Source organism: Cricetulus griseus, chromosome 2, assembly GCF_003668045.3.
Source record: "Cricetulus griseus strain 17A/GY chromosome 2, alternate assembly CriGri-PICRH-1.0, whole genome shotgun sequence".
Taxonomy (NCBI): Eukaryota; Metazoa; Chordata; class Mammalia; order Rodentia; family Cricetidae; genus Cricetulus; species Cricetulus griseus.
The window spans coordinates 24,645,908-24,671,889 of NC_048595.1; the positions used below are offsets into that span (position 1 = coordinate 24,645,908).

Genomic DNA, 25,982 nt, shown 5'->3' on the forward strand with positions numbered 1-25,982 from the left:
GATACTTAATTAAAAAAAATACATGGAAGAAAAATGGAGACAAAGATGTTGATCAAGAAGCTGGGGCTTCACCAGGCACAGACGGAAGGAGGAAGGAAGGTGGAGAGGATGGGTTCCTGGGCCTTGGCTCTTTACCGCTCTAAGGTTTCCAACTTGGCGGTTCTCAAACATATAACCTTTCCCCACAGGGGAGTCACTCCTGATCTGATTGGCGTGATGAAGAAATGGTCATAACCAAGTTAAAATAATACCAACCACCATACATACTGTTCTCTGTCTGGCAGTCATGCTTACAGCAACTCAGCTGGGAGGTTCTCGAATCACCTGCTTTTTACAGATGGGTAAACTGAGGCACAGAAGAGCCATGTGGCTTCCCCAATGTGACCTGGCTGGTTGGCTGTAAGGTGGAGAGAGTAGGTCTGCCAGCGACACATTTATCACGGGTGTGTGTGTGTGGCAGGTTAAGAAATCACTCATTCATTCATTCATTCATTCATTCATTCAGCAAACAGCATTGACTGAGTGTTGACCAAGTGTCAGACACTCCGCTGGTGTAAGGCCGTGAGCAGGTGACAAAGCTCTGTCAGAGGCCCTCCTCTCACTTATGGGGTGGGGTCTGTAGGTCTCAAAAGTCTCTGCCCTTCATCTATCACAGAGATGAGAGGAAGTAGGTTTCTGTTCACAAAACTCCAGCCCCTGCCTGTCCACACAGCACAGATGCCCCTAATGTACCTTTGGGACACGTAACATCTGTCTAGTGAGTCTCATAGAGCACTGATGTGTGCCAGGCCCTGGGCTTGGTGCACAGAGTTGACGTGAGCCCTGTCCTCAGGAGGCATAGTCTGTGTTTGAAACCTACTGGCTGCAGGACCAAATGCTTGTCTAGGCAGTTTCAAAACTGCCCTGAGACACAAGGTGGGGCTGGGCAGATGGTGTAATGAGCCTGGCACTTGCTGAGTGCTGCCATGTGCCTTCCAGTTGGTCTGTCCTACATCACCTGGGCACAGCTGTTGGAGCAGGGAGAGGCCAGAAATGAGAGGCCCTGAACACATGGAGGAGAGGACAACAGGAAGCCTTTAGAGTGCTGGCATCCCTGTGTAGGGGACTGTAGATTCATCCGGACAGGAATAAGAAACCCAGGTCCTCACAGCTGGCATATTGTGAGCTCTGAGCTAAAAGAAGACACACACACTTTGGTGGCTGACATTCCAGAAGTAGTTTGTCCCGTTTAGTTTCTGGTCACAATTAAAATCCCAGGCCACGCATTTCCATCAGGCTTTTCACCCCAGTGTGAGAGGCCCTGGGTCACTGGAGGAGAAGGCGGATGGATACAGAGATGGACCACGGTGACTGGAGCCACTCATTACCTCTCCTCAGCCCTCAGGCCACCTTCCTAGGCAATGGACACTCACCTTCACAGCGCAGCACAGCGCTGTTCCACACCACGCTGCCCTCCTTCAGAACACAGGTGATGGTCTCAGAGCCCTGTGTTCCGAGAAAGCCTTCATCACACAGGAAGGAGATGGAGCTGCCCAGCTGCAGGCTGTCACCGAACCGCTTGCCATTGACTGGAACGCCAGGATCTGGGCACTCATTGTGTCGGAAGGCTGAGGAAGGGGGAGGATCCAGACCATGATTAGACTGGGGTGACGTACGAGGAAAAATGGGCTGCCAACAGCCTCAGAACTCCATGGCTTCCCCAAGAACCTGGCATGCTGGAAGGAAGGCTAGGTGTTCCAGAACCTGGGACCCCGTGGTTAGGACAGACAGAACCCACTAGCCACCAGACAGGCACACATTAAAGCTGATCTTCAGCCTGTCTGAGCACTTCATTCTAAGGGATGCTGACAGATCAGGCAGTGAGCTGTGTTCCTTGTGGTAGTTAATTGTATCACATCAAAATTCTATCACAGAGATATGATGTCCCTCCTTATCAGAAGGGAAACTGAGCTTCCATGTGGCTAAGTGGCATATCTGTCTTTTCAGTGTCAAATCCATGCCATGCTTCAGATGGCTAAGGGGGCATGTACGGTGAGGGGGAGCTGGCTCCTACTCTTGTGACACTGATGGACACCACACATGGTAAAGTAGGTGCCCCGGAATTAGCCCTGTCTGAAGCCATTGCCTTTAAGCCCTTGCCTCATGCCAGGGTTGCTTCTCTTTCTGCCAGGCAATTGATAATGTGCTGAATGAGCCGAGAAAAAGAGAGAGCACGCCGTGAGTGGTTTCAAACCTTGTGCCTTATCAGTGTGTGGTTCTGGGCCACTTTGTCATGTTACTAAACCTCAGTTTCCTGACCTATAAAACCGGTATTGCATATCTCTTGCAGGGTCATTCAGGGTCATTTTGAAAGTAGATGAGAACACGAGGGCCAGGGTTTGGGGACAGTGCGTATTTCCTGAGTGTGAGTCCCCATCCTCCAAGCGACTTCCCCTCCCACAGGAAAGGACACTCTTTCCTCTGCTATCTCTATTAAGAGCATTCTCAGTCTTCCTCTACCAGATGATGTCTGGGAAGCCAGGCCTGATTGTATGAATAATGGGGACAGGCTCATTTCCAGGCTTTGGGCATGAATACTGTTGGTTTAACACAAGCAGGGCTGAATCTCCACACCCTTCTCTGAGAAACACAAGGTCAGCCTGGACCTAGTCTCCCCCTTGTCTTCATTAGGAACTAGGACTGTGAAGTTGACACTGAGAGCCGAGATGAGTGGAGCTTGGAAGTCGAAACCCTACCAGTCACATACATGTTCATGTTCATGTATGCACACATCTCTGCATGCATGTGTACACATCTATACTGCAATGATTTGGTGCTCTTTCCAACATACGATAACATGCTAGGGCATGGGATGGGGGAATGTCCTTCTGTATGCTGTGAATATATGTTTCTCTTATTGGCTTAATAAAATGCTAATTGAACAGTAGCCAGGCAGGAAGTAAAGGTGGGGCTACCAGACCAGGAGAATGCTGGGAAGAGGAAGGCAGTGGGTGAGTCACAAGGCATATGCCATATAGCTACCCAGAAGATAGGACTCCAGGTATTCTCCAGTAAACCAAAAGCACATGGACATACACAGATCAATAGAAATGGGTTAATAATTAAGAGAGAGCTAGCCAATAAGAATCCCAAGTCATTGGTCAAACAGTTTATAATTAATATAACCCTCTGTGTGTTTATTTGGGACCCAAAAGGCTGAGGGACCAGGTAGGACAGAACCTCTGTCTCCAGGCATGGGAAGATGAGAAATGTACATGCTCCTTTCTAGATCTCATGGCCTCATGGGAAATGGGTTTGAGGACAGAGAAGGTAAAGGCCAGAGCCATCAGTTCTACTATCTAAGCATGCTACAGCAACATGCTTAGGACAGAGAGAACTCTTCTACCTCCTTCTGTCCTTAGGTCATTGGGACAGGAACTTCCTGGTGATATAGCATCCCAGGAGGGCGACTGTTTCTAGGGAGTCTGATGCCCTGGAATTGGGTGGTGAGATGAATGGAGATTTAGCTTGGATTACAAATGGCCTATTCCATAGTGTAGGGGAACCTGTAGCCACGCCTGCGACCATAGCATCTAAATTTTAAAGGGCAGGTGAGATAAGGAACAAGGCTTTTGTGACAAGGGTGGGGCTGGGTTGGGGGAGAGATGCTCTGTCAAGAAGCATGAGATGATGAGCAACTGTAGAGCATGTCCTGTGTGTGTGTGTGTGTGTGTGTGTGTGTGTGTGTGTGTGTGTGTGTGTGTGTGTGTGGTGTGTGTGTGTGTGTGTGTGTGTGGGTGTGTGTGTGTGTGGTGTGTGGTGTGTGTGTGTGGTGTGGTGTGGTGTGGTGTGGTGTGGTGTGGTGTGTAGGAGCCTGAATTTCCCATACTGTGGAAAGGAGCTGGCTAATAGTTCAGCAGGCCAGCTTCAGGCCCACTCAACTCCAAGTTGTGGCCAAGTTTGCCAGGTTTATGGCTTCCTGTGATCTCATAATGGATTGTTGCTCCCTGGAAGTTCGCTGGTCCCAGGTCTTGCCTACATTCAGTTTCCATGGAATCCGGGAGATACAGAAACAAGAAAAACAAACAAACAAACAAAACTACTGCTGAGCTTCAGGTTGGGCTATGGGCTCAGGATGGAGACTGAAGGTGACAATTTCCATACTAGCCTTGAGAGGGACTGTGAGATATGACTTATGAGTGGCTGCAATAAGCCTCCGGGAAATAAGTCATTGAAATATAGCTCAAGTCCTTTGCTTCTGTTTAACTATGGGGATGGCACTCTGGAGAAGCCAAATGCAGAACAGCAGTGGTCAACAGGAAGTAGCATTGGGGGACTTGGGGGTCTTAGGGGTGGGGAGCTGATGAGAGAACCCTAGAGCTTCCCTGCTTCTAGGTGGGAGGAGAAGTTAGGAAAATCTAGGTTTCTTTATACCCTATGAGATATCTATGGAAATAAATGCTTACTGGCTGTGACATCTCAGAAATAAGCAGCTGGCCCGGCAGACAGCTCTATGCTTCTTCCTAGAAGCTGGGAGTTGGAAGCTGTGGCTTCCAGCTCCAGCTGACCAGCAAGTGCCCAAGCCAGCAGCAAGACACACCAGAGCTAACCCACTGCACTGGTTACCCTCCATGGGAGCACATTCAATCACTCTCTCAGTAGAGGCTCAGAGATGGGTATTGTCAACTGTGACAGAAGTGATGCTGGTGACAGAGGGAGCACTTACTGGTAAAGGTGATGTTGAAGCCCCTCTTCCCTGTGGAGTGGTCAGTCTGGAACTCTAGACGGGCCACATGGCCGCTGCTGGTGATGGAGGAGGGGAGCTGATTTCCTGAGAAGGTACCGAGAACCGGGGCCTCAGCCGTGGCTCCATCTTTAATGACTAGGAAGTCAAACTGAGGCTCCACATCAATGTCATTGAAGGCCAAGTGGATGCGGCTCTCAGGCCGGGCCAGGATAAGCCAGACGCAGTGGAGATGGTTGCCATAGTCCTCAGGGTAGTTGGGAGACAAGACGATCCCAGAAGGGCTGGTAAAGTTGAAGAAGCAGGAAACTGAAAGGGAAGAGCAGGGGAGGTTAGGAAGTACCCCCGTATTTTGCAGGGCCCACTGAGGGCTGGCATTGGGAGTATTCTCTTAGTCTTCAGAGAAATAGAATGAATGACACCAGGGCCGGGCTGGACTGGATGGGCTTGAGGCTGCAGGTGGGAGGCATGCTGGGTTCCATGCTGGGTAGAGCATTGAAGCGTCCCTCCGGCAAAAAGCAGATATGGCAGAGCTGAGTTTTTATTTGTCCCATTCCCTTCGATATGTCCACTCTAGGCAATTTTCGCTGCCCTTGGTCCCTTGTGCTGGGGAAGAAACCGTCATTCAAGCAGACTTGAAGAGGCACAGCCCTGACCCTTCTCAGCTTCGTTTGTAATACTAGAAGAGGACATGGCTTAATGATACAGGGGTGACAAACTCCCAATAGAGGGGATCCACAACCACCTCTTTCCTCAAAATGCCTTTGATGGGAGATGATACACGTCAGATCCACGGGGATTCTAACCCTTTAAACAACAGCTACACTCTGCTAATGATCACCATATTTCAGAGGCCCAAGCTTTTGAAGATCAGGGTAGGGACCTGTGACAGGGAACAGATGCTCTGGCCACTTCCTGTCATTTCTTACCACTGTATTCCAAGGACCTACTCTTCTGGAAGCCTTGAGCCATTCTCATGCCAATTCCTAGTAGACCCCACAAGGAGGTTTGGGGAGAACACTGCAATGCATGGAATAGCAAACCAATGCACTAAACCAAAGCTTAAAAGGAAAATGACAGGATGGAGAGAAAAAAAGAATTGCAATAGCTATGATACGGGGAACATGTCATTATTGAGTAGAAGTTGTTCCATTACTCTAGGAGTGTCCCCAAGTCAGGGAAAGAGAACACTCAGAGGATTCAGTTGAGAAAGTAGAATCTTTGTGCAAATGTAATACACACCAGTAGGGAAAGCATGGAGGAAAAAACCCCATAAAAAATCAACACCACTGAGGCTGCATGGGCACTCACACACGCAATCATAGTGGCTGCCAACTAAAGATGCAATCTTTTTGGAAGGGAGCGTATGATCCTTTTTAAGAGTCAAGGACCACTCCACACTCCAACTATGTAATCTCTAGGAATTAATTCAAAAGAAAAAGAGACACGGGGACAAAGATGTTGATAGTGACATAATTCTATCACAGAGGAAAAATGCCAACCACCTATATGTCAGCCCAATAAAGGGAAGTAAATTACAGTCTTTAATGTGGTACGGTGTGAAGGCAATCATTAAAATGATAAATACGACCCTGTGGAAGGAGTGTTAACTATCATTTTAAGTAAAATAGTAGGTCATAAAATTATACGTCTACCTTTGATGATAGCTATTAAATGCTTGTTTATATATGGGTAAAGATTGAACAGGAGCCCCCAAATAAAATTAGGGTTGTAGGTTTCTGGGTGACTTCTTTCCAAATGAAATTACATTTAATTTTTGTGGCTGCAGGAATGGTGCAGGCTCATTGTAAACAAACAGAACTACAAAGAGGTAAAAATGCACACAAGCCGCTGTGTAAGTTCCCTTTTAAAATTCATTGACTTTATGCGTGGTGGTAATGATACTGATACTTAGGATTGGGGAGATGGCTCAGTTGGTGAGCCTGTCTCACAAGGACCCAAGTTCCCTCCCTATCACGTATATGAAAAGTTGGGGATGGTGGTATGTGTTTGGAGGTAAAGAGAGGATATCTTCTGGGGCTTGCTGACCAACTAGCCAAGCCTAATCAGTGAATTCCAGGTTCCAGGGAGAGACCCTGCCTCAAATAACAAGGTAGATGGCCTGAGGAATGATACTGGAGGTTAGCCTCTGGACTCTACACAAGTGCATGCGTACACACCCACACATACCCACTACACAGATACCAACATGCACACAGACTCTCAAATATACACACACAGATAATACTGATGCTTGGATAAATCTATTTGTGTTACTAATTAGAATAAAGTCAAGATGAGAACTAAAATCATGTTTTCTACATTTAGAAGACAGCAAACATGCAGGGGAAGCACTGGCTCCATGTGTGGTGTTTCAGGCTGGTTCTGCCTGCCCCACCCATGTCCTTTTCTGAAAGAATTATTTCTTTTTCAGCCTCTACTGGAAATGCTCCCATTCAACTCAGCAAAAGGGGTCTGGAACCTACGATCTAGCCAGTTCCTCCTTGTGATCGAATTATTGCTTAAGTATGGAAAGAATCTGAGCCAAGGGGAGAGAAGGGCATAAAAACACTTGCGGTGCAAGATAAAGTTGATGGTGGTGATTATTATATATTATTGAGCATTTATTAAGTATAGACACTGTCTTAAGTGCTTCCATCAAAGACTCAGTTTAGCCATCCCAGTAACACCACAGGGTGGGTTACTAACCTCATTTAAAACTGAAGCCACAGAGTCACAAAGAGGCTAAATAGCTTGCCAAGGCCACAAATAGCCCATGACTGGCAGTGCCAACTTTCAGTTGAAGCATTCTCTCCAGGACTGACGTTCATAGCCACTCCTTCAAACTGTCTCCCTCTGTGAATCAAAGAATGCTCCACTGCCAGTGGAGTCCTTGAGGAAGCTCCTCACATGTGCAGGAGATCTTCCTGTCTACCCCAGGCATGACATCAATACTATATTAGGCTAGACAGGGATATCCACACACAGCCTTGCTGTCTCCAGATTTGGACTAGTCTAGATGGAGCATCATATGAATAATATCCAAAGGTAATAACCGTCAAGATAGACAGGGAATAATTACGTGATCTGTTAAAGAAGTCTAAGAGGGACTGAAGACAAAACAAAACAAACAAAAAATCCATGATTTCTGGTAAAAAAAAAATAAGCTGGGACACAGGAAACATGTGCATAAACAGATTTGCCGTGAGAATTTGATTCCCAGCACCCAAACCTGGCATCACCAGGCTAACACTTGAATCTTTTGTCATTCCATGCAAAGGCACTGTTTTGCTTTGTTTCCCGACAGTGCTGGGAAGTGAACTCAGGACCCCTTACATACTAGGCAGGCATGCAACCACCGAGCTACATCCCTAGCCCTTAGAGATACCATTTTGGACCCCAAGAGCAGCTACATATGACAGCTTTGCTTATCATCTTGTCCCTTGGTCAGCGCATTATAGTCTTGCCATCCTCACTCCAATACACAGCCCCAGAAGATACTTATGAGAGCAGAAATCTTGGCCACTCAATTCCTTTAACCTCTAATGGCTCTTATAGTATCTGGCACACAGTAGGTACTCAACTAATGCTTACTGAATTGAATCAGTGAGCACCTTACACCCTGAAAAGATGGTGACATCAGGACATCTGCCTCACAAGCCCATCCCATTCCCAAACTCAGGCAATGGAATCGACCAAACTCTGGAAATAGGTAGATACCTGAGTCACTCAGGGACCTAGGGGAAAATAGTGTGAGTGACCCACAAGGCATTTCTCTGAGACATGTAACGGACATGTTATGGACCCAAGTAATGTACGGTGTGAACAGTTAGAGCCAAAATAACAGAAAGCTGCTTTCAGATGTCAAGGGTTTCAGGAAAGTAGTATTCACATAGATATCATAAAAATACCACTTGGAGGGTTTTTTCCCTATGCAATGAAGAGATGACTCAAAATGAGGAATTAAAGTACCAGAAAGACGTGGTTCATAAAAAATAAAAAGTCAGCAAAGAGACAATACAGTAACGACTCTGGTAACTGCTATGGAAGTAGCTGTAAAATGGAACATGAATGTAACAAATGTTCCTTGGGAGAGAACACATACAATATCATTCCAGTCAGAACCCCAGGGTAAAATATTTCAGATTCTACTGATATCATGGGGAAAGGTGGAGCAGGGAGATATGCTAATTTCCTCATCTTGTAAGAAAGTCTGTTTTATAGTTTCTGTGGTTAATTAGAGAAATATAGGTTAGAGCATGTATTTAAAGATGTTAAGTGTAATTAGTAATAGAATATGAAGTAGCTTATCTCCAAATTACTGAAAGGGGAAAAAGCAAAAGCAGTCAATTTAGAAAGAAAAAAAAAGAGTGGAATTCAAAGGAAAAGCCACAATGTTTAAAGAGAATATGCAAAGCAGGATCCTTTAAAAGAAAGACAAAATGAAATTTGTAACAACAAATGTATACAGGTTCACCTACTAGTGAGACAAATTCCTTAACTGGGGTTGAAACACACAGCTAAGACAATGGGACCCTGAACAGTGACAGGAAAGAAAGGACTAGCCACCTTTACCCTGGAAGAGGGTTCAGGTTCACCCAATACCTGGGTCCCCAAATATTGCTTTTCAGTTGGTTGAAAGGGTCCAGACATTAGGGTGATCTTCAATAGCAGCCAGGGTTTTAAAGTCCCCAGGGCTGGAGGAATGGATTGGTGGTAAAATATCTGCCACTCAAACAGGAAGACTGGAGTGGAGATGCCAGCACTCTCAGATAAGCCAGGCACAGCAGGTGCAGTTGGTACTTCCAATGCTAGGGGTGGGGATGGGCAGATCCCTGACACTCATTGGCCAGCTAGCCTTGTCAAATCAAGAAACTTAAGGTTCAGGGAGACATGCTGTCTCAAAAATAAGGAGCAGAGTGGTTCAGGAAGACACCTGAAGTTGACCTCTGACCTCTATGCATATGTACCTGTACACATCCAAGTATACACAGAACACACACAGAGAGAGAGAGAGAGAGAGAGAGAGAGAGAGAGAGAGAGAGGGAGAGGGAGGGAGGGGAGAAAAGGAGGGAGGGAGGGAGAGAGAGAGACAGAGAGAGAGAGAGAGAGACAGAGAGAGAGAGAGAGAGAGAGAGAGAGAGAGAGAGAGAGAGCTTTAAATTTAACACTGGGCTCTCACCTGTTATGTACTCCTGACTCTTAATGCTTCTTTAAGGTCAAGAGCTTTCTGGAGAGCTCCTAAGACTTTTCTTCTAGCACTCTGAAAGGGGCAGGGCTGATTAACTGACACTATTAGAGCAAGAATGTGGCCTTTCAAAGCTCTGTCTTCCAGCTCTAGAGATGACCCAAGCCAGTTGCAGGGAGGGCAGGCAAAGGGAGTGCTCTCTGTCCCATAGAGCTCTACCCTTCCTAGCTCTGGAATCGCACACATACGTCACTTTATGAACAAATGGGAGGAGGAACACTGCAAAAGAGTTGCAGGCATCACCACCAGCAGCCATCTATCTTAGAGGGAGAGACGGGACCTTGCACCACAGCTGTGGTTACCAGGTTGGGCTTGAGAATCTTGACCTTGACAGGTTGGGCTTGATCTTGAGCAAAGCTTTAACCTCAGAGTGCTCTCACAAGGCCCAGAAATAATGATGGAGGAAAACTCATTAACAACTAGGTGTGCAATTACTGTACATAATAGGAATGTAATATTGATCTTGAGTGGGAAATACAAGAGGCTTGCTAGAAAATTCACCATGCTTTCCTTTTGGTGTCCTCATGCTAGCTTCCCTGTTTTCAAAATGCCAATTAAAATGGATGGCTGATAAAGCCAGGGTTGCCTTCACTAATCCTGACAAAGACTTAAAGGCCAAAGATGATATTTACAGCACGGGTGGGAAGATTCCAGAATGAAGACATGTTAGTTACGATTTTGTGTGCCTCCAGGGCTCTGATATAGACACAATAAAATCTCTAAATCTGAGGCAAAAAATAATAAAGATAAGAAAGATCCAAAGGTATAATGATAGGTGTGTATTAAATGATACTCTGGCCTTTAAACTTGGAACAAAACCTTTTTGTGTGTTTGAAACAGGGTCTCACATATGCCAAGCTGGCCTCCAGCTCCCTACACAGCCAAGGATGACCCTGAACTTCTGACCTTCCTGCCTGTATTAGGAGGCATATGCTACCACACTTGGTTTCATTTGTTTCTCTGTGATGTGGCCTTGCTTTATATCCATACCTGGTCTAGCACTTGCTATACAGCTTAGGTTTGTATGAAACACATGGTGATCCTCCTGCTTCAGCTTGCCAATGCTTCACACAAGCTTGTGCCTCAATGTTTGCTTGGAAAATGACCTTTCTCGATGCCCAAAGAATATTGAAAACACAGACCTTATATTAGACTGCAAGGCTATCTTCAAAAATTCAGCCACAGAACAAAACCTATTGTTTTGTTTGCAGGGAGGCAAATGTCACCAAGGCTAAGACCTCGTTTGCGCATCCTTTTGGCTGCTAAGCCATCCATAGGACAGTTGGTGACATTCAGCAGGTGCTCCATCACTCCATCCAAATTCAAACCTCAAGCTCAATAGAAGCAACACAGAGGACACTGCGCGGACAGGTGTAGAGCTTGGAAGAGAGGCCCAGTGACATTTACCTCTGTTCTTTGATAAAGGCATGGAATCAACAATGGGAGAATGAAGAAAATGCCTAATTTCTTGAAACTTTCAAGTAAGTTTCTGAGTTCAAAGGGGAAAGAAGAATTGAGCAGTCAACACCAATGACTCTGTGTTGGTCCTGCCCCTCCAGTGCTGTAGGGAGGGCTTGGGTTTCATAGTCTCACCCGTGACTGAATAACAAGGAAATAAAAAGGAAGTGAATGTTTCCATTGAAAGAGTTACAAAGAGAATAAGCAAACAGGATTATAAGGAGAAGGGAGAATAAATTCAGAAGAGTTCAGAGTAGGAAGAAATGGCTGGCTTCTGAAGAGACAGAAAAATTTCTGGTTGATCTACTCAAAAAATATGGAATGTATTCTGTATGTTCGTATGGGTCCTGTATACATGTGTGCGTGTATATACATAGAAAGTGAAAGAGGAGGCTCTAATAAAATCAAGAGGATGATCTAATCATAAAAGATAGTATTCAACATATTAATAAATTCACAATTGTGACAGGACGTTGGGGGAATCTCCAGGAAAATCTGAATCACCAAAATTAACATAAAGGAAAAACCTGCAGGAGTTTGGAAACTGCTGAGTGGGTAGGGCAATTTCAAGGCCAGCACTTCACAGTGTCAGACACATTAGCAGTATCAAAGCAGTTTAAAATCACCCAGATAAAAGATTTCCATGACAATGTAGGGATGATGCGATACTCATCCCCGCCTCCTCACGCACGCCAGGTGCAAAGCACCAGCAGTTCACACTCAGCCCCAGAACAATACAACCCTGGTCCAGATGACAAAATGCAAGCCCTTCCTCCCACAACATACACTGGTACACAGGTGCAAATCAGAGAAACGATACCCCCGTCTAGAAGGAGGTGACATTGCCAAGGCTACTATGGTATCCTGTATCATAGTATAAAGTGAACCCAATTCCAGGTAAAATCCACACTTATTATTTATTCTGGAACACACACACACACACACACACACACACACACACACACACACACACACACACGCATGCAAGTTTCACCTGTTAGAATAAACAGATCAAAGTAGCCAAGTTTTCTGAGACCAGCACCGGTGGCATATGCGGTAATAGTTGGAATTTCAAGAGTGTTACCACCTCATTAAGAGTGTCCTTGCCTGGTGTGGTGGTGCATGCCTTTAATCCCAGCTGTGGGGGTGGGGTGGGGTGGGGTGGGGTGGGGTGGGCAGAAACAGGCAGATCTTCATGAATTCGAGGCCAGAGTGGTCTACATTATTGAGTTCCAGTCACACAGAGAAACGCTGTCTAGAGAAACAACAACATAAAAAGTGTCCTTAACGGCAATTGCTGTTAAGGGAAATGTTAGGAATAATCCCATTTTCCGGACATACAAACTGAGGCTGAGAGCTCAAGTAGCCTGCTCATAGTCACACAGCCTTTATGAACAGGGCTGGGATGATGAACTCTCATCAGTCTGGTTCTCAGTCATGACACCAGATTCCTCCCAATGGTGGGAAGGCTTGCCAAGGCAGACACTGAATTTAATGCATTAACACTTGTTATAAAGCCACGATAAACAAATCTGTATGAATTGATTACAAATGAGAGAGTGGTATAACTGGATAAAGAAAGCCCACAAATAGATGAGTACAGGAATGTAGTAGCAACCAGGGAGTGTTCAAGAAGACAAGATGCCAAGACAAAGAGCTAACCAGTTGCTGGAAAAAAGTAGGTCTGCAACTTACTCTATGCATCACAGAAATACTAGAAGAAAATATAAGTAGGCCCTGCTTGCAGATGTGGGTGTTAAGGAAGATGATTTGTTATCCTAAGATGAGAGGCCTGAGAAAATTGAAGGCAGAGGGGGCATGGCTGTGTCTGTTCAGAGGCAAGATTTGTGATGGGAGAGTAATTTCTGAGCCTTATTCCAAAGTCAGAAATCATAAGAAACAATTATTAGTTCATACCAAAGAAATGGAAAACTTCTGCATTTCAAAAATGACTATAAGCAAAAGCTAAATGACGAGGAACAAATGGAGGGAAAATCCATGTATGTTATCACAGCCAAGCATTCACTCGACCTCATATACAAAGAACTGCAAGTCAATAAAAAAGATTTGAAACAGAAATACTGGTCAAGGAAATTAAAAGGCAACTCATAAAAGAATGACGCCAGACAATGAAGAGATAGAAAAATGTACATTATTATAGAAAACAAAAATGCTAAATTCTAGTTATTGCACTACCATATAAGAACACAGCATGAAATCCAAGGAGGGCTGGCAGGGTGGAGGTGTATAGCTCTGAGTGAAAAGGAGAAACAGAGCCGAGTGATATATATGGACAAGAAGGCTTCCAGGCTGGCGTCAAATTCAGCATTTAGCAGGGGATTACCCAGAACTTTCTGGTCTTCTTGTTGGCACCCCCTCAGTCATGGAATTCCAAATGTGCGCCATCACACATTTTATGTTATGTGGGGGATTGAACCCAGTATTCAATGTGTGCTAGGCAATTGCTCTTCAGAGCTATGTTCCTACGCCCTAGAGATTCATTATTTTATTCATTTATTTTATTTTTTTTTACTTTTTGTGACACTAAAAGTATTTTAAGGTCTTGAAACCTTCAGCCTAAGTGTGGGTCTGTTAAATTGTTTTTATATTAATTTTTCATTACATATATGTGTGTGTGGGTTTGTGCACACATGCAGGTGTCCACAGAGTCCAGAGATATAAGGTCACCTGGAGCTGGAGTCGCAGGTGGTTGTGAGCCACCAGATATGGACGCCGGTAATTGGACTTGGGTCCTCTACAAGAGCAGATGCCATCTGAATGGCTGAGCCCTCTCTCCAGGCCCCACATCTTTTTTCTGAAGTATAATTTATAGTGGTGTTTTGATAAGGAAAATGCTGGATCATCTCGCACAAAAGAAGGCAAGGATGGAAAAGCGAGGACGCTACAGGGCTGTAGCCTTGGTGTGGTGAGCATTAGAAGTTGCGTGTATTGTCTGGGAGGCAGAAGGCAAGGTCATCCTCAAGGACACTGGGAGGGCTGGGGTGGGCTTGGGGAGCAGAGAATGCTCACAGCAGTTTCCACAATCTACTGGAGAACACAGATGGATTGCTGGGCACTGTTGCAGGCCCGACTGAAATTGGTAACCGTGAACTTACAGCAATGCCAATTTGACTGCTCGGGTGATTTTTTGCAGCAATGCTCACCAGAGCACAAGTGGCCCAATCAGAGCCTTCTTGCTTCATTGTATGTCTCTGGATCAGCAAACTGAGGCCATCTCTGTTGACTGATAATGTGGCTAAGTTGCAAGCAGAAGTCTTACAAACACTCCTGCTTCTTTTGCTTTATTCTAATATACATATTTAGAATAAATATTCATGTATGCATATGTGTATATGCATATATATGAATATACACATATAATAAATGTATATATGAATTTGCTTCATTTTTAAGGAGAAAGCCTCATGTCGCCTTGGTCTGGAACTAGCTATGTAGCTAAGGATGGTCTTGAACTGATCCCCTCCATCCACATCCTTAGTGTCAAGATTACAGGTGTGCACAACCTTGCCTGGTTTATGGGGTGCTGGGGATATGCTAGGCAAGTACTCTACCAACTGAGCAACAGCCCCAGTAGCCAGTGTAGGCTAATGGATCCCCCAAGTTTTCATATATCATCTCTGGAGTTGGAGCTTGCTGACAGTTATCATCCAACTTAGTTAGCTCTAAAGAAGCAGTGCAAGGTCATCTGGGCTCATCTTTATTGCAAGACCAACTTCAGCCTTTGTTCCCTCTGAGAATACTAGAGATGCCTTCTAGAAACATTGTACAAGGAGACACCCAGACATATGAACAGTTCTGGCTATTTCCTGAGGACGAGGGGGTGTCCCATCTATTCCCACTTGCCATAATCTTACTCTAAAGTCACAAATTGTACTCAAGATTTTCCATTTGCTTTTTTCAGTCCAAGCCTTTAGGCAGGGGAGCTTTTTCTTCCCTTGTTTCTGAAACACTGCCCATCAGCTCTCAACCTCACACACCCCAGGTCTGACTTCTCCATCTGACTGCTCCTTCCTACTCACTGGGAAATTTCCTCTTCCACCTGACTCTGGTACCTTGCAATGCTTGGGGTTAATGTTCCCCATTCCTGGGGCAGTCTGCTGCATCCATGACTTCTAACCTATTCCTCCAAGACAGGCCTCTCTCACAAGATGTGGTCTCTTCAATGTTTCTACTGAGCTTTAGTTTCAGTGGGGTGGTAGGACCTGCTGAATGCCACTCACTGTCCTATGGACTGGCTTAGAGCTATAAAGATGTATTATCAAGTCTTTATCTGCAGTGACAGTTACCTCCTAACAGGGGATAAAGAGCACAGGACTGGGCAAAGGGGAGAAGAATGAAAGGAATGAGGTAGGTAGCTTTCAGTAAGGGGGTCCATCGTGGCCTGTCTGAGGTGGTGGCCTGTGCACTGTGGCCTGATGCTAAGGAGACAGACATCCCCAGGAGACAGACGCTAGTCAGGAAGAACTGTAGGTACAAAGGCCCTGTGGGCAGACAGGAGTGGCATTTGTGAGGGACAGGGGACTCCAGAACAGCGTATTGTGGTAGTTAGTGGAAAAGGGGACACTCAAAGTGGTGAGCTGCAGAGGATGACAAAGGACAGAAGGTCATGGGAAGGAGTTTGAACTGTATTGCAGGAGCTGAATGAAGTATGTCCCAAAGTAGACTCCTGGCTCTCCCAGATGCAAGGACCTAAAAGGTCTGTGGAATTCAGAAACACTCAGATTTACACTGCAGACACAATATTAAACTGTCTGTTCTGTGTCTCTACCTCAAATGTGCACCCAGAACCAAATCTGTGTTCATTTTCCAAAGCCTCCTTCAGGCCTTACCTCTTTGAATGACAACTACAGAGGCCCCAGGGAAACATACCAGAGCCTTCTTCCTTATGCCACAGCCCAGTGGTTCTCCACCTGTGGGTCTCAATCCCTTGAGGTCAAATGGCCCTTTCACAGGGGTCACATATCAGATATCCTGCACATCAGATATTTATTTAACAATTCATAAAAGTAGCAAAATTACAGTTATGAAGTAGCAACGAAACTAATTTTATGGTTGGGGGTCCTCACAACATGAGGAACTGCATTCAAGGGTCCCAGCGTTAGGAGGGTTGAGACCCACTGACAGAGTCCATCAGTGACTAACTTTCTCTTATTGCTTCACTCCAGCATCTCTTGTACCTGTCACATCTTTATCACCCCCCACACACACACACAGAGGTCGAGGCCCCTCCCTGTACTGTACTTCCCCGCTCCCAAGCTTTACATCTTGCTCCCTCTGCCATCCATCCTCCATGCTGGCCCCATCTGGATGGTCAGTTTTGTACACCACACACTCTGCTCTGTTCCGTGCTTGTCTGGAGCGTTCTAAAGACTCCCTGTGCATAGAGGATGAAGTCTAGACACTTCAAGGGGCACAAGACTCACAACGATGAAAAGCCAAACACTTTGATCCTAATCCTCCGCCCGAGTGAGCCCCACATTCCAGACAGACCTTAGAACTGGCATCTCTACAAATGTGCAATGCTCACCCTCGCTCACCCTCTGTCTGATTTTTTTCCTTTGGGTTATTTTCATTTTCTAGAATGCTTTTCTTTTTTTTTTCTCTTGCTCACCATTTCCAGAGAGCGTTGTGGGTCCTTCCCACTCCGCACTTACCTTTCCTAACTGTAGCCATGGAGTCTGTAGACCAGGGTTACCAACCCCATGCCAATGGCATCCGTAGCTACAACTCTAGGTGACTGCGGACTAAAGAGTAAAATCCTCCTCTCATAGGCTCCAGATGGCCAAGTATCTTCCAAACCAAATCCACTCCCACTCCTGCCATGCTGGCCCCATCTATATCATAACACCCATCGTAACACCGCTAACAGTCACCATAAGGAACACAGGGAGCCGAGACTCACTACCCATCTGCAGTACGGTTATCACTGGGGAGACACACATGGCTCTGTGGTGATTTATTATTTATGATTTAATAAAGCCACTGAAGATCAGAAAGGCAAAGCAGTCAAGCCAGTAGCTCTTACCTCTACCTCAGACCAAAATGGGAGATCCTGTCTCTAGGAGTCCTCAGAGTGCAATGCAGACTGCACTTCTCTCCACCAAGCCTCAGACTGTAGTCCCCCGAGCTCCTCTCTCCTCTCTCCCGCCTTATATTCCTCTTTCCACCCAACCAGATCACTCTTGTCTCCATCTCCCTAGTCCTAGGATTAAAGGCAGCGTGTGATCCCAAGTGCTGAGATCACCTTTGTGTGAGCTGTTTTTCTTTTAGACTGGATCAATTTTGTGCATCTCAGTGTCATCCATCTGTCTCTGTCTCCTGAGTCCTAGGATTAAAGGTGTCTTCCACCACCGCTTGACTCTATGGCTAGCTAGTATGGCTGCTGGGATTAAAGGTGTGTATTACCACTGCCTTGCTCCATAGCTGTGGTTAGCTTTGCATTTTGATCTCCAGTTGCTTTATTAGATCATAAATAATATATCACCACATGGCTCTGACTTTAATGCAGTAGTTGCTGTATTTTTAATGGATAGTGCTGTTTCTTCCCCCGACCCCTACTCAATATTTTGGTGGACAATACCCTCTTTTCTATGGTAGTTGACCTTGTCTTGGGCCTGTGATGGATTTTTAGAACATGGAATTGTACATGAACATGACCCAGACATTTCCAAATAGAAGCTCTCAATGCTTGGAGATGGACTGGGTTGGCAGGGGGCCGGGTACTCTGTCTCATGGTTGCCTCCTGTTGCGAGAGCAACATACTCTATGCATAGGTTGTGCCTTAGTGTGGGTCCCAGAATGAGATGCCACACAGGAGTCAACAGAGCCACAGCTCACATACAACCCTCATGAACCTTGAGACACTGATTGTTATAAGACATGGTGACCTGGGGACCAGATGAAGCTGACTACTATACTTCTGACATGGGGATCTGAAGAGAGTAACGGTAAAGGGTTGCTCTTCTTGGAAAGGCGGCTAGAGAAAAGGAAGACCTTTAGGAGGATACAGATAAGGAAGGGTTGGTGACAAGGGGCCAGTACTATGATGCATTCGAGCACAAACAAGCTGAGGTAGGAAAGTGTTTTGAGGGAAAGAGGGGCATGGTGTGAAGGAGAGAGGAGGGAAGGGGTCATTGCACATGGATTCCTAGTTCTTCTTGTTCAGGATATCCCTTGGCATCCAAATTGCCTGCTTAGCCTGGAGTCTATTGAGTCACAGCTAGGGTGGCCATGTATTGCCTAGACCAAGAAACATGAAGAAACAAAAAACAAAAAACCCAAAAGGTGGTACCTAGAAAAAAGATGCTGTGGTTTCCCCTAAGCAAATAGGGATATACAGTCACCCACTCTTGACCCCCTTTACCCCAGTCACCAGTTAGCCTTCGTCCTGTGGCCGTAGTGTTCTGGTCCATGTTCCTCATTCATGACTCATCCCCAGTTCTACATTGCAGCTTTTCAATCAGGTCTGGCAATTAGGTTCTTGCCCCTTAACAATGGCAGCTTGTTCCTTTGTTACTTTGAGACCCCCTAAATTCTTGGTATCAAACGTTTGTCCTTTATCAGCACCACCTCTAAGAATGACCTGAGGTTATCCTGAAGTTGGGGTAGCTTGTCACACCTGTGCATTCCAGCCCACCCAGTCAGTCCTGGTACTTATCCTAGCCTCCAGTCCCCCAGCATGGCCAGCCTCCCAACTCCACCATTCACAGCTTTTCAGATGCTGGCTGAGGCTTTGTGTTACCAGCTAATATGAAAAATCTGGCCAGCCAGTGAGATAAGGCATGGAGAAGAGACCTTGATCAATATGCCTGGCTAAGTAGCTGAGTCTGAACTCTGGGGGCTGAGGTTTTAGTTTGAAAGCAGACCACAAATTCTTTAGCGAATTACTTTGAGTTAATCCTTGTGACCATCTCAAGGTGGGACAGGTGTGAGTCCTAAACAATTTGGGTTTGGGTATCAGTTTTCCTGTTGGTGGGACTGGGAGGAGAGACATGCATTTATCTTATATCAAGTGCATCTGTTTTCACATGTATAAAAGACTGATCAATGACTTCTAAGCTGTAGCTTTGTTGTAAAGACTCTGGACAGAGGGGCTTGGGCCACAAAGGACAGACTGTGCCTGGTGCTTAGAGGGATAAATTCAGTTTCTAATGAAACAAGGGGTGTGGTCCAGGTCTGTGGCTCAAGGCAGTTTTCCCCTCACACTTCTGCTTAGCATCTATCTCCTCTGGTCTCAACCAAGATTACCCAAGCAAGGCAATAAGAGATGTAGGCCTCCCACCCTCCCTGTAACATTGCCTCTACCAAGCCATACCACAGAACCCAGGGTTTTCACTCTTCTCCAAGGGTGGGGTGGTCAATCCAGATCTAGAAGAGCTCAGATGAACCCACTTACAGGGATAGGGCACCCCTTGGTTAGCAATTATGATGTGAAGGATGCTCTGTTGGCTTCATTGGGGTGATAGACTACATAACCTGCACTGGAGGGTGTAGGGAGACACCCTAGCCCCACCCAATAATCCTGGGACAGGTACCAGGTGGACCCGGGACTCGCCCATAAGGGCGTGGTGAAGGAAAGCTGGGGTGACATAAGGGAGCTTCTTAAGGGGCTGCACGTGGGGACCCTGGCCCCTTTTGTTCTGGCCGAGCTTGCTGGGTTCTATAACCTAGCTCTGGCCTGTGTTTTGCCCTGGTGTGTTCTTGAATAAAGAGACTTCAATCCTAATAGGAGGGATGTGTATTCTGAGTCTAGAGTCTCCAGTGGGATTCTGAGACACACGGGATAAAATATGTTCCCGAAATGACTCAATTTTTCCATGTCCCCAGAAATGTCTGCTCACAGATATTTCTCACCCTATGAGGTCCACAGCTACCTGTGCCCAGGCTTTAAGAACTCTGGCTGACTCTCAGTGATTTCTATCTTTGTCACATGGTCTTTCAGGGTCCTTCTAAATGTTAACTTTAGTTCCTATTATCTAGGGAAGTCAGGCCCAGGGTCACCCGAGGAGAAGAATACCAATCTATCCAAGAGTAGATGCTATCTCCTGAACTCAGAGGAATTCAAGAAAGGGAGTGGCTACATCTCCAACAGCTCAAATGGTGCTGTGATCCCAGGCTGCTGTGACTCTGGGCCCTTCAGGTCTGTCCTCATCCCCAAGTGCTGACATGTTTCCTAAGGTAGTTTCAGCAGGGGACCTTCATGAGGTTTAGAGACAGCCACATGAGTCATACCTCAAGCTGCCACCCACTGAAGACTGGTGAAGAACATGAATGGCCATTTGGCATGATCATATGAGAGAGCATTTAGCACCAAGAGACCAGGCTGTCACACAGAGGCACACACAGCCTGAGGAGTAGTTAAGGCCTTTGGGGAATCTTAGTGGAGTTCACATGGAGGGTGAGAACTAGCAGCCCTGCCCTGGAAACCCCTTCTCTTGACCCTACAAGATGATCATTAAACATTAGATCTGGAGGGACAGCCATAAACCCAAGGCTCCCACAGAAAGGTGAGTTGAGCCTTCTTGAGCCTGAAGAGACCCAGAGCCAAGAAGGGTGATGAAGAATTCTCTGAGGGGCTCAAAGAACAGGGAGGGGGTATTAGCAGAGCTTCAAACTCCAGTCCCAATATGGAAGCTGGGAGAACAAATGCTGGTCTGCTGGTCGGCACAGCTCTGTCACAGCTCTCTGAGTCAGATGCGGCAGAGCTCAAGGAGAAGGCACACCCAGATTTCTGGGCATTTTACAGACAGAAAAGGGCCTATTGTCTTGATGTCAAAGCTAGAGGCAGACGTGAGAAGGACAATGATATCCCATTGTTCCACGAGTACAGGTGACTGAGCATAGCCAGATACTCACAGCCTGGTCAGTTTCCCCAGTCCCTACTGCACCCAGTCGCTCCTTCCTGAAAGTCTAGACCAAGATTTAGGTTCAGCCACGTTCTCACTTTAATTCTGGAAGAACTCCAGGGTTGGAAAGGACTGCAGTTTTCACTATGCCATAATCTCTCAAAAAGTAGCTGGAGAAGCTGCTAACGGGAACAGGTTTCCTCCATTCCTTGACCACATATATCATTGTAGGCATTTGGAGATCACTTTGCCATAAATGTGTGTGCTCATCAAACAACCAAGAGCTCCTGGAGGACCATGGGTAAACTGTCCCCTCTACTCCCACTGCGAGCACAACACTCAGTGAACAGAGACCCTCCGAAAACCATTCTGCTGTTTAAACAATAGGAAAGCTGAAAATCACTGCAAGATGCGAAGCCCAAGTCTGGCGCCATTCATCCTGTCCTTGCTAGGATACCAACATGCAGGCGGGTATTCCATAGACTCCAGGAGATCGTGACCACTATGACAGCTGAAGCCTGGCCCCAGTGTCTGTCTGATCATAATGTATCGAGCCATGTACCATGGTGCCACACCTCAATGCTGCCATCTCACAGTGGGACCCAAACATCTCAGAAACTTCATAAAAATCCCTAAGTCGCTGGCTGACACACAGTAGGTATTCCATGTTAGTGGTTCAGAAATCTTAATATTTAGAACACATAGGAACATTCTAGAACTAAAATTCCTGGACTCCGTGAACTAGAAACTTCTGAAAACAAGGCCAGGAATTTTGTATTTTAAAATGTCCATGAGTGATGTTAATGATGACCTGGGTTTGGGTCTGTTTGAGAGTGAGCAGGGCCCACGCCGGCCTGATGCTACCTCCTTAGACGTTCTCACAGAATGCATGCAGGGAGCATCCACCAGGAGCCTTTGCCTTCTCTGCCCCTGGCTAGTTCCAACATTTCATACCTATGTTTCACAGATCTTGATTTAGAGACAGATTCTAAGCTGAGCTTATGTTAACTAGACTAGTCCATTCCTTCAAGCCAGTGACTGAGATGTGGGATGGCCTCAGAGTCGACATATGGTGCGTGTGGGGAGAGCACAACTTACCTATAGGTCCTCTGGCTATCCCTCTCTTGATGACCCTTCCCCAACGCTATGTCCCAGCCAGCACCGGGTGCCCTGAACTGGTTCTTTATTTCTTCTCCAGTTTCTGCTCTCAGTAACTTACTTTTCTGTCACTGTGGCCCCTGCCTGGTAGATGGATACACACTGCAGGGGTGGACTCTATTACCCAGAAGTCTCCTCTCCCCATACCATATCTGCCTATTCTAACACAAAGGTAACAAGATTATAGGACCCACCTTAGCCTGGTCTGACATTACTGACTCCTTGACAATGCTGGCAGTGACCAGTGTGAGCCAACTCTACCCAGAGTCAGTTCCTTCAGCCTTGAGTTTTCTTAGCTCTGTCTTGCCTTACCTAGGTTGACCCCAGGGCACCATGGTGCTTTACAGCCATGACCATCATGCCCATTTCCAGTGCTGTAACAAATATATGTCACACTTCCTGTCTCTCTGGTGGACCGCTTTTAGAACTGGCTACTCCCCACTGTGTATCTCCAGCAAGGCCAGGCCAAGTTCATAGTGGCCAAGTTTTTGAGGATTAGATGAGAAAAGGAAGGGTACCCTGGAACTCCCCAAGTTCCTGGCTCATGTCCTTGGGTCTTCTGTGGTCAGTGGGACCTTGATGGAAGCCTGGAGGAATGAGGATGTTTCCTAGAGCTGAGAAAGCTCAAACAGCTCTCACAGCAGCTCCTGCCCCATCATGGAGTGTTCTCAGGAGTGTTAGTCCCCCACACAGAGGCTGACACTTTCAGAACTTGGCCCATCCCAACCCTGGCTCCAAGCATCTGAGAAAGGCAATTTATGAGGGCTCTAGCTATTGTGATAATCTTTTCTGGGCCAAAGGAAAGGCCATTTGAAACTGGAAAATTTGGGACTCTAATTTTACAGGGAATACCAGGTACCAGATGTAGTTAGTTCAGAACCATGGAGGGATAACTTCATCTGGGCACTGTGCGTGGCGCAGAGGTAGGCAGGATCATGCAAAAATCACCTGCCAGGAAGAAGGCAGGTAAGGAGCCACGGATGTGGCCTGTGTACAGCAAATGACAGAGTTGTTATATTTAGACAAATGCAAGTAGAGGAAGCAAAAGAGACACGCTAGTGTCTAGAGTGTCTAGGTGCGAAGCTGTGTATTAGGGAAGTGTCTATTTTCTTCAAGTTAATTTATAGTTTAACAGGCGCGCACACGCAAAATCCCAATAGGCTTTTATTTTTACTCTGACAAAACGATTCTAAAATTAATCTTGAACAACAAACAGATGAGAATAACAATGACTATTCTGAAAGAGAAAATAATTAAGGGAGGAAGGAGTCGTTTTTTAGCTGTGCTAGATATTAGAACATATTATAAAACAACAATTAAAATTATTCAACACCAGGGCCGAGACAGACACAGAGTAACAGAACAAAGGGTGACTCAGGAAAGAGACTTAACTACATTTGAGGATTTGGAGCACGATAAAACAATCTATTTTCCTCAGATCACAAGGGAGGAGAATTACTTAAAAGTTACGTTGGAAGACTGCCGAAGAATTTGGACAATATTATACATGCATCCAAATAATCTCCAGATGGATTAACGAATTACAGCTTAAAAATCAAATCACTGACAAATCACTAAAAATAGGACAAACTGTCTCTCAGATTCATGACAGAATGATAACTTTGACAGTTTTGGAAAGAAATCACAAATATTGAGAGATCTGTCTACATGGAGATGTAAAACAACTTTAAAGCGCAAAACAGCAAAACACAAAATAAGGAATATAAGACTGGTAAGGTGTGTGTGTGTGTGAGGCCACGTGGGGCCCCTGTCCACACAGTGGAATGAGAGCCTTCCTGCTGGAGAGGAAATCGGCAGCCTCCTAGAACTGCACATGAGGACCCAGGTCCCTCCTCGGGGCTGGATCCAGGGCTGATTGATGCCCTTGTCTTGTGACCAATATAGAAATTCCAGATGCTTCTAACACCTCTTTCAGACCTGCTCAAAAATGAGTCCGAAGCTCTTGCCAGACTGCTCTGCCATTGGACCCTACTACCTCCCACTCTCATGTGCCTACAGCAGCCAACTGCTCTAGGAAACACTGAAGACCCAGGCACTCAGGTTCCATGATGAGAGTATGTGTGTGTATGTGTGTGTGCATGGATATGAATGCATGTACAGATGTATGCATGCTTGTATGTACATGTGCTTATGTACAGATGTATGCTTATATGCACAAGTGTGTGCATGGATGTACAGGCATGTGCTTACGTGTGCATAAATTCATTTGGATGCTTGTGTGTGTCCATGGGGCATCCCCGCTTTGCACAGGCCTACAATTTCCCATGGGCCCTCTGAGAACCCACTACTATTTCATAGCTGCCACCTTTTCCATCAGAGCCCCTATTCTGCCACTTCATTCTCAAGTCAGGTCGTCCAACAGGGATGTGTCCCCATCAGCTCTGTGATGAAAGGACCACTGCAGTCTGCATCTGTGGTGGTGCCTGCTAAACACAGACCAGTAAATGAGACTCGCACAAATCAACCTAAGTACACCTGCCACACCAAGACCTCTGTTTGAAAAAAATCTGACCCACAGGGACAACTCAACATAATTGTGTTTGTCTTCCATGGAAAGAATTTCTGGGGTTCAAGCCCTGTCTCTCTCACTCCTGGGTTCATAGACCTTATCATAATATTGGGAAGGTCCTAGTAATCAACTGATATGAACTACAGGGGTACATTCAATATATACTTTTAAATCCCCACATTTAAAAAGGCCACACAAATATGGAGGTATAATGAGGCTGTTAAAGGCGACAAGATGTCACCTACAGGAAGAAAGACACAAAGTTGTTCTCTCTGGAAAGGTGAAGGCAGATGAGCACAGAATGAGATGCCACAGCCACACTTCTGGATGGGAAGACCACGCACCTAGCAATCTTAAGCTTGTAGATTTTTCTACTGGCGTTATGAATGGGTATGATACTTGGGTCTTGAGAGTGACACAACAGTATATATTCATAGAGAATTATAAAAATGTTCATCCACTGGCCTGATCACCTCACTTCTGGAAATTTATCCTTAGAAAATAACTCAAGGAAGAAGCCACATGCATGAAGGTTTTCATTACAGCCATATATAAAACAATTGAACATAATTAGGTATCATGAAGCTTGGCCCATTCACTAGACAGACCATTCCACTGGTTCCGAAAAGGTAAGCATGAAAGACAGGTAGCCACTTGGTAAGGTATACAACACAGTGCAAACTTTGAGACATAGCACACAAAATGTTGTATGCCCAATGCGATCGAGACCACGAAAAAAGTGTGAACAGATGGGAAGCTAAACCTTCAGTTGTTGGGTCAATGTGAAACCACTTTTCACTTAGAGGATGGAGATTGAGAGCATTGTATTCAAATTTTGAAAATGGTATTTAAATCATCCTATTTACATAAATGTAAAAAGTTCGGGACTATACCAAAATCTTGTATTGGGTATTGTTCCCTGAGCTGTGGGTACTTCTGGATATAGAATTGTAGCATGTGGTATGGGCAGAGGTCACCCTTCAGCAAGAGCAGTCACCC

The 25,982-nt window shown here is 45.7% G+C and overlaps 1 protein-coding gene across 1 annotated transcript in view; it reads right to left on the reverse strand.

Moving 5' to 3' along the window:
- Csmd2 (CUB and Sushi multiple domains 2) overlaps window positions 1–25,982 on the reverse strand; it is a 552,860-nt gene that overhangs the window by 184,078 nt on the left and 342,800 nt on the right. Inside the window, exons 14-15 of the mRNA XM_035438911.1 lie at window positions 4,706–5,032; window positions 1,413–1,607 (exon numbers count right to left, since the gene is read on the reverse strand). Of these exons, the coding sequence (XP_035294802.1) occupies window positions 1,413–1,607; window positions 4,706–5,032 (522 nt within the window). The remainder of the gene's footprint in view (window positions 1–1,412; window positions 1,608–4,705; window positions 5,033–25,982) is intronic.